The 9,549-nt window shown below is 47.9% G+C and overlaps 1 protein-coding gene across 1 annotated transcript in view; it reads left to right on the top strand.

Annotated features, from left to right (window-relative positions):
- Positions 1-8,731, top strand: part of LOC149445424 (uncharacterized) — a 162,122-nt gene extending 153,391 nt beyond the window's left edge. The window contains exon 5 of the mRNA XM_089653855.1: positions 7,763-8,731. Coding sequence (XP_089509981.1) covers positions 7,763-8,260 — 498 coding nt within the window. The 3' untranslated portion in view covers positions 8,261-8,731. The remainder of the gene's footprint in view (positions 1-7,762) is intronic.
- The last annotated feature ends 818 nt before the right edge of the window (positions 8,732-9,549 follow it).

The raw sequence follows: 9,549 nt of genomic DNA on the forward strand, positions 1-9,549 counted from the left end.
GAGGAGTATGGAGTGATGGAGGAGTTTTCAGAAGGACACAAGGATATGATGGAGCCACCTAATACCAGGAACCCACCAGAGAGATGTCCCCGTCCTCTGTATTCCCGGGATTCCACACAGGAAGGTCACACCATCCCTCACTATTACAAGGTTGGTGGGGTGGAGAGCATGGACCTGGGATAATATATGGATTTTTTATGTGATCTTATATTTTACAGATTAAATTTTTTTCTCATTCTCTTGGTTTAGTGTGAAGATCTGATGAATATAAAAGAAGAAGAGGCGTATGTGAGGGATGATCAGCAGTCTATGGAGGAGGATGGAATAACGGGGACATTTATAGAGGAGGACACTCCTACAGAGATCAGCACAGGTGGGTCATGAACACTAAATCCATTCCTCCACCCATACTGCTCACTGATTGGTCCAGAGTAGGGCGGGGACTGGGTGATATCAGCCTGTAATCCCCTGGTCACTTTCCTGAGCTGTGTTCCCCGTCCTGTATTCCTGGATTTCTCTCGGATAATCTTCCTTCTCTGTGCTGCAGACACAATTTATGTATCTAGACTGGATTTATGGAGGTTCTGGGGTTCAGCTACATATTAATTCATTGACTCTGCTAAACCTAGACACCTGTCAGATCCTGGACGTGAACCCAGGACCTCTACTGTGTCTGGCAGAAACTCTTCTCACTGAGTTACCTGATATAATGGACGGCACTCTGCTTATCCATTGCTGTGTTTTCTGCTGAACCTTGAACTCTTTGCTCCTCCCATGAACTTCCTGATTTAAGCCATGTCTCTGCACTTCCTGTTTGGCAGATTTTTGTGCCTTCTCCATCCAATATCTTGCCCTTGTCTCTCCTGCTACCTTCTGTAGCTTTGCTATTGACCTTTGTCTTGTTTCTGGGCTATGATTCTACTTCATCCCAACCTGCAGCCACTTGTTACTGACCCTTGGCTTGTTTATTGACTACTACTACTGTGACCTGGTACTAACGCAGCAAAACCCATACCCACCATCTGGAGCTCTGGTGATACTGGTTAGTGCTTAGACCCCGCACCTCAGGTGAGCTCGTGTCATCTGTCAGGGTGACCTGCCTGTATACCTATCCTGTTGGTTGGTCTTCTGCTATAACTACTGGTCTCTGAGCCTGACCTCTGACCGGCACAGGAAAATCTGACCCAAACATGGAGGCCGCTATAGCAAATACCGTGGCTCCTTTCAGGCACCAACTTTCAGAAGTGCAAGAGTTCGGTGTTACCTACCAAGAAAAATGTTCTGGAAAGTGTGTTAAAGGGGCAACAGGAGGAAATCCATGCTCTGCAAAGAAGATTGCTGGACTTATGTTCCCGCGATGTTGCTAACACAGGCATGCCTCTGTCAGTCAAGTTCAATGGAGACCGACACCATTACAGAGGTTTCCTTAACCAATGCCACATTTTTTTCCAGATGCAACCTGCTGCATTTAATTCTGAGAAATAGAAAGTATTGTTTGTTGTAAACCTCCTGACTGAGGAAGCCCTAGCTTGGTCCTCTCCCCATATAGGACAAGACTGCATTGAACCAGGACTTTGAGGATCCCAATCACTGTACTACTGCTGAAGCAAAGCTGCATAGTTTACTGCAGGGTAGACGCTCTGTTTCTGAGTACACAGCTGAATTCTGATGATGGATCTCAGATACCACCTGGAACCCAGCAGCACAAAAGAATCAGTTCCGCCAAGGGCTCTCTGAACAGGTAAATGATGAGCTCACCAGAGTAGAGACTCCTAATGATCTTGAAGCTTTCATCCAATTATGCATCTGAATTGATCAGAGACTTACAGAAAGGAGGAAGGAGAGTCTGGGAATGTTTGGAAGTATTGGTGACATACGTTTTCCTACTGATCAGTTCATTCAGAAGGATCTAAAAGTTTCCCCAGATTCTAACACATCCAACCTATGCAGGTAGATGCTATTAAGTAATCCATTTCTACTCAAAAGAAAGAGACGACGTTTGGAGAACTTATGTCTGTATTGTGGGGACTCTGGACATTACGCAGTTAATGGTCACAGCAAAGTTAAAAGAACAATTGCGATTGATAGTATATTATTATTATACAGTATTTATAAAGCGCCAATAGTTGGCTCAGTGCTGTACATTACAAAGGGGGACAGAACATGTGACAGAACAATACCAATACAATGCAAAACATGAGGGGATCTAGGGCCCTGATCCTGGGAGCTTACAATCTAGGAGGGAGGGGATGGTGGCACAGGAGGAGATAGCTGTGGGGGATGGAGTGGTAGGAAGAGTGGAGGAGGTTGGCAAGTTAGCAGGGGGTGGGGTTGGCTTCCCTGAAAAGGTGGGTTTTCAGGGTGCACCTAAAGGAGAGGAGAGTAGGTGATAATCTGATGGGTTGGGGCAGGGAGTTCCAGAGGATGGGTGACACCCTGGAGAAGTCCTGGAGGCGGGCATGGGAGGAGGAGACCAGGGAACTAGAGAGGAGGTCTTGTGAGGAGCGGAGTGTGCGTGTTGGGTGGTACTTGGATATTAGGTCAGTGATGTAGTTCGGGGCAGTATGGTGGACAGCTTTGTACGTCAGTGTTAGGATTTTGAATTTGATCTGTTGCACAATCGGAAGCCAGTGGAGGGATTGGCAGAGGGGGGTGGAGGACACTGAGTGGAGGCCAGTGGAGGGATTGGCAGAGGGGGGTGGCGGAGATGGAGCGGTTGGAAAGGTGAATGAGTCTGGCAGCCGTATTCAGGATGGACTGAAGCGGGGATAGCCAGCGGCGAGGCAGGCCAGTGAGGAGGGAGTTGCAGTAGTCGAGTCGTGATATGATGAGGGAGTGGATGAGCTGTTTAGTGGTTTCTGGGGTTAGGAACGTGCGGATTTTGGCGATGTTGCGGAGGTGGAGTCTGCATGAGTTTGTTAAAGAGTGGACTTGGGGCTGGAAGGATAGGTTGGAGTCCAGAATGACACCAAGTTCTCTGGCCTGCGGGGTGGGTTTGATGGTGGCATTGTTGGATGTGATGGAGAAGTCAATGGGGGATGGGGTCCGGGCTGGGGGGAAGACAAGAAACTCGGTTTTGGAGAGGTTCAGTTTAAGGAAGTGGAGCGACATCCAGTCTGATATGTTGCTCAGTAGGTGTGTGATTCGGGCGGAGACCGAGGGGGTGAGGTGGGGGGGCGGAGACCGAGGGGGTGAGGTGGGGGGTAGAGAGATAGATTTGTGTGTCATCGGCATAGAGGTGGTAGTTGAAGCCGTGAGAGTGTATGAGTTGGCCAAGGGAGGAGGTGTAGATGGAGAAGAGAAGGGGCCCGAGGACGGAGCCTTGAGGGATCCCAACAGAGAGGGGGAGTGAGGGGGAGGTGGTAGCATTATAGGTAACGCTGAAAGAGCGTTGTGACAGGTAGGATGAGAGCCAGGAGAGAGCAGAATCTCTGAGGCTGAGGGAGTGTCGTTTTTTGAGAAGGAGGGGGTGGTCGACTGTGTGGAAGGCCGCAGAGAGGTCAAGGAGTAGGAGCACTGAATAGTGGCCATTAGCTTTGGCGGTTAGCAGGTCGTTGGAGAGTTTGAATAAGGCGGTTTCGGTGGAGTGTAGGGGATGGAAGCCGGACTGTAGGGGATCGAGGAGGTTGTTGTCGTTGAGGTGAGAGCATAGGTGGGTGTAGACTAGGCGCTCGAGGAGTTTAGATGTAAATAGGAGCAGGGAGATGGGTCTAAGGTTGTTCAGGTCATTGGGGTCCAGGGAGGGTTTTTTAAGTATGGGGGTGATGTGTGCATGTTTCAGAGGGGAGGGGAAAGTGCCGGAAGAGAGGGAGAGATTAAAGATGTGGGTGAGGGAGCGTAGGATGGAGGGGGAGGGAGGTCGTAGGAGTTGTGAGGGGATAGGGTCGAGGGGGCAGGTGGTGAGGCGTGCATCAGAGAAGACCTTGGAGACTTGCTCGATGGTAGTAAGGTCGAAGGTGTGGAGTGTTGAGGGGGCTTCCGTGTGAGGAATGTTGGGTGGGGTGGAGGTCAGAGCAGTGGTGGGGCCGTGGGAGAGGGGTGATGAGGGGGTAGCTGTGTGAGAGGGGACGGGTTTGGGGGGAGTGTGAGCTGTGGCGATGTCCTTGCGAATTGTGTCAATCTTGTTTTTTAAGTGATTGGCAATCTCAAGGGCGGTGAGTGAGGTGCTGGGTGGCGGTGGGGGCGGAGAGAGTAGAGAGTTGAAGGTGGAGAAGAGTCAGCGAGGATTGGAGGAGAGGGTCTTGATGAGGGTCTGGAAGTAGGCTTGCTTGGCTGCATGGAGGGAGGAGGTGTAGGTGTGGAAGGCAGATTTAAAACGGGTGAAGGCTTGTTGGATCTGGTTTTGCGCCATAGTCGCTTGAGAGTTTTGGTGTGGTCAGTCTGCCAGGGCTGGAGCGGTCGGGGTCTGATGTTTCGTGTGGTTAAAGGTGCTAGTGAGTCAAGGGCTGTTGACAGCGCGTTGTTATAGGCGGTCATAGCCAGGAAAAGGCAGGACAGGGGGAGGATGCTGTCATGGAGTTGATCAGCTGCAGAGTAGAGGGGGGCAGGGTTCAGGTTGCGGAGGTTACGGCTGGTGGTAGTGTGACATTTGGAGGGGTAGGGGTTAGAGGACGAGGAGATAGAGAAGGTGATAAGGTTGTGGTCAGAGAGGGAAGGGAGTGTTTGAGGTTGTGGGGAGCGCAGCGGTTGGAGAAGACAAGGTCCAGGATACTTCTGTCGGAGTGGGTGGTGGATTGTATACACTGTGCAAGTGCAAAGGAGGAGGTTAAGTGGAGGAGTTGGGATGTGGCCGGGTTGTCAATGTTGACAGGGATGTTGAAATCCCCAAGTATAGTGCCTGAACAAATATACTCCATTACCAGTCTATCTCCCCATTGATTTATGAAGACATAAAAGTTGATTCTATGCAGTCTCATTTTGTTGTCCCTATCATTCTTATCACCGAGGGCCATGAAATTCCATGTTCTGCTATGCTGGACTCTGGGGTCGGGCGGAACTTTATGGACATAGAATTTGCCCACAACAACAATAATCTCCCAAGAAACAATTCTGCCCCATTGATATGGAGACGGTTGATGGTTCACCTTTAGGACCGGTGTTTTCCATGAAACGGTTCCCCTGGTACTCTAATTTGAGGCTGACCATTATGAGACCATCAGCTCTCAGCTGATTACATCGCCTAAATTTCCTGTCATCTTGGGCATTCCTTGATTTTCTACCCATAACCCCACCATCAGTTGGGGAGAACGGACTATACATTTTATGTCCCCTCATTGCAAGGAGCATTGTAGGGAACCATGTTGTACAAGTTTTCTACCAATCAGGGAATCACAAGTTGATGTGGTAACTACCCAGTCATATGACAACCTGCCTCCACAATACTATGAGTTCTGAGATATCCATGATAAAAAGAATGACGATCAATTACCTCCTCATCGCCCATACGATTGTCCCATTGAACTGCTTCCAGGGTCAGAAATACCATTCAGCCGCCTTCTCAATCTGTCAGAACCTGAATTAAAGGTGCTCAGGGAGTGGCTTGATGAGAATTTGAGAAGGGCTTTATCAGACCCTCAACATCTCCTGCAGGGGCAGCCCTGTTCTTTGTTGAGAAAAAGGATTGCACTTTGCGTCCATGCATCGATTTTAGGGACTAGAATAAATCACTATTAAAAACCGTTACTCCCATTAATCATTGAAATTCTGGAAAGACTCCGCTCTGCCAAAGTCTTTACAAAACCTGACTTACGGGGGGCATATAACCTTGTATGCATTCATCAAGGAGACAAATGGAAAGCCACCTTTACAACCAGATATGGGCACTTCGAGTCCCTAGTTATTCCTTTTGGCCTATGCAACGCTCCCGCGACTTTTCAGCACTTTATCAATGATGTGTTTGACATCTGTTGGACCAGTTTGTTATTGTATATCTGATGATATTCTCATCCTTTCCGATAACTTGGAGGACCATCTCAAGCGTGTCTGCACTGTATTCAAAAGATTAAGGAAGAACCGACTTCAAACTGGAGAAATGTGAGTTTGAACAAACCCAGATCCAGGTCTTGGGATTTATTATCTCTTCAGAAGGAGTGAGCATGGATCCCGAGAAGATCAAGGCAGTGGTGGATTGTCCTGTACCTGGAAATTCATAAGAAACATCTTTAAGGTAATCGCACCAATTACAGAGCTGACAAAGAAAGGAGTGCCTTTTGTATGGTCACCGGAGGCACACACTGCTTTTAGTAAGCTAAAGTTTATTTTTGCATTTCTACACCAATATTGGTACATCCTGATCCTGAACTACTCTCTTAATATCTCTCACCTTGACTATTGTAACTCCCTCCTCATTGGCCTACCTAATCGCAGGCTATCCCCCCTCCAGTCTATCCTGAATGCTGCTGCCAGACTCATCCACCTTACTAACCATTCTGTATCAGCCATCCCTCTCTGCCAATCCCTCCACTGGTCTCCATTCAGTGTCCTCCACCCCTCTCTGCCAATCCCTCCACTGGTCTCCATTCAGTGTCCTCCACCCCTCTCTGCCAATCCCTCCACTGGCCTCCATTCAGTGTCCTCCACCCCTCTCTGCCAATCCCTCCACTGGCCTCCATTCAGTGTCCTCCACCCCTCTCTGCCAATCCCTCCAGTGGATTCCCATTGCTCATTGAATAAAAGTCAAAATATTAACAATAACATATAAAGCCATTTATAACTCTGCCCCAAGTTACATCACCAATCTTGTCTCCAAATATCACCCAAACCATCCTCTCCGCTTCTCCCATGACCTCCTGCTCCTCCTGAGGGAGGAGTCAATACCCCAATGATGGTGGTCTTCAGGATTAGTCCAGTCTTCAGGGGCCCTCAGGGGGTGGGGCCCTCGTCCTATAATCCCCTCATCACTGTCCCTCCTATAAAAGACAGTTCTGGTTGTTTCCTCACTCTCTGACTAAGGTCCATGAATAAAGAAATGACCTGGTAGGAGATCAGAGGAGCCATTTCCTAGTTCCCTTGAGGGTGGAATTGTAAGCTCCTCAGAGACCAAGCTGCCTGATGTGGGCGGAGTCCTGGTTTGGGGGAACCCAATCAGCTCCTGTCTAGTAATCCTCTTTGTCTTTGTATTTTAGTCCATGGCCGGGAGATGAGGAAAACCTCAGAGGATTGTATCACTTTGTCTCCAGACTGGAAAGTAGATGATGAGGACATCACACAGTATAGTCCAGGAGAAAACCCGGCTCCCTCCAATGTCCATCCGGCACCACCCAGTGTAGATGGACCATCGGATTCCTCGTATCCTGAGGAACCTCAGACTGTGCGGGACCGGGCCAGCCTTCCAACAGGGAAGAGCTTCTCCTGTACCGAGTGTGGGAAATGTTTCCGTTTTAAATATGATCTCAAAGTGCATAACAGAATTCACACAGGAGAGAAGCCGTATTCCTGTCCTGAGTGTGGGAAATGTTTTTCACAGAAGTCCCATCTTTGCAGACATCAGGGATCTCACACGGGAGAAAAGCCATATTCTTGTCCTGAGTGTGGGAAACGTTTTTCACGTAGGTCCTATCTTCAAATACATCAGAAGTTTCACAGAGGTGAGAAACCACATTCCTGTCCTGAGTGTGGGAAATGTTTTTCACAAAAGTCTAATCTTTACAAACATCAGAGATCTCACAAGATCAATAAGCCATATACCTGCCCTGAGTGTGGAAAATGTTTTTTAAAGATCTCCCATCTTTCCACACATCAGAGATCTCACGCTGGCAAGAAGCTGTATTCCTGTCCTGAGTGCGGGAAATGTTTTGAACAAAAATCAGAACTTGTTACACATCAGAGGAGTCACATGGGGGAGAAGCCATATGTCTGTTCTGAGTGCGGGAAGTGTTTTCGTGTTCACTCCAAACTTAAGGTGCATAAAAGATCGCACACGGGGGAGAAGCCGTATTCCTGTCCTGAGTGTGGGAAATGTTTTTCACAGAAGTCCAATCTTAACATACATCAGAGATCCCACACAGGGGAGAAGCCATTTTCCTGTCCTGAGTGCGGGAAATGTTTTTCAGATAAGTCCAGCCTTAAAAATCATCAGAGACTACACACAGGTGAAATGCCATATTCCTGTCCTAGGTGTGGGAAAGGTTTTGTACGAAAATTGGAACTTGTCACACATCTAATGTATCACACAGGGCAAAAGCCATATTCCTGTTCCAAGTGTGGGAAATGTTTTGTACGAAAAACGGTACTTGTCAAACATCAAAGGTCTCACGTATAAATACTGTATTCCTGTCCTGAGTGCGGGAAATGTTTTTCAGACAAGTCCAGTTTTTACAGACATCAGAGATCTCACATGGGATCTCATAGAGATCTCAAATGTTTTTCAGACAAGTCCCATCTTTACAAACATCAGAGATCTCACACGGGGAGAAGCCACCTTCCTGTCCTGAGTGAGGGAAATGTTCCTCACTGAAGTCCTGTCTTTCTGTACATCAGGGGTCCCACACAACCCTGGAGGTGTATTAGTGCCTTGAGTGCCGGAAATGTCTTCTAGATGAATGTTGCTGGACATCCCAGGAGATCAGAGGTCACCAAAGACATGGATGAAGTGTGGGACCAGGTCAGCCATTGATGGTAGGAGAAGAATAAAAATGGAGTCCTTCCCTGTGATTGGCTGAGTACATTTTGTGGCGGAAGATTTTGTAACCATGTAGGGGTCTAAAAAAAATAAATCGAGGAACAAAAGTGACCAACATTCTGGCTGTATTTATTTTCTATGAACATTGCCTCCATCTAGTGGCCATAATGTCATTTTATATAAATAGCCCCCTTATCTTCCTTGGTCAGACATGGCTTCATACTCATCCCTGAGATCACATTCCGACACTCATGAGTACTGTAGACTATGCAGCACACAAGTCAACCATTGATGTAACATGGAAAATACCACACTTGGCCTTTAGATGGCACTAAGTATAATAGCAATTAGCGCCATCTAGTGGCACATGTGGTATTTTCCATATTAAATCATGGAAAACATTCAAGCAGCAGATCTAATAACATCCATTTCCCCCCATTCACACAGGAGGAATGGACATGCACTTTCACCAGGTGAATGGTTCTACACATTCTATGAATAGACCCCCAAATGTCAGGAGACATTTATATAAAGACGGGAAGTATGGAGCAGAGAAATTAATAGACCTCCCAGCAATGTTATTACAAGGGGGGGACTGACAACTCATGGGGCCCCCGGACAATAGGGGATCATGGGGCCCCTGTGTCCTTGCCCAAACTCAAAAAAGCCTATGAAAAATGTACCAGGGGCATCTCATGAGGCCCTTTACTGACCCCGGGCCCTCGGGAGGTGCCCGAGTTTCCAAATGGTCAGTCCGCCCCTGGTTATTACCAGGCTGCAGCTAGGGGGAGCTCTAATGTCACCCCAGCAGAGTGATCCCATCTAGCCCACATTAACCCTCTCACTGCCAGAGCTGTTTCTGCATGATTTTGCACACATGGGAAAATGCAGATTTTGGTCCTGAAGATGAGATAAACCCCCAAACATCT

The sequence above is a fragment of the Staurois parvus genome, unplaced genomic scaffold (genome assembly GCF_062004578.1).
Source record: "Staurois parvus isolate SC_StPar_1 unplaced genomic scaffold, SC_StPar_1.0 ptg000721l, whole genome shotgun sequence".
NCBI lineage: Eukaryota > Metazoa > Chordata > Amphibia > Anura > Ranidae > Staurois > Staurois parvus.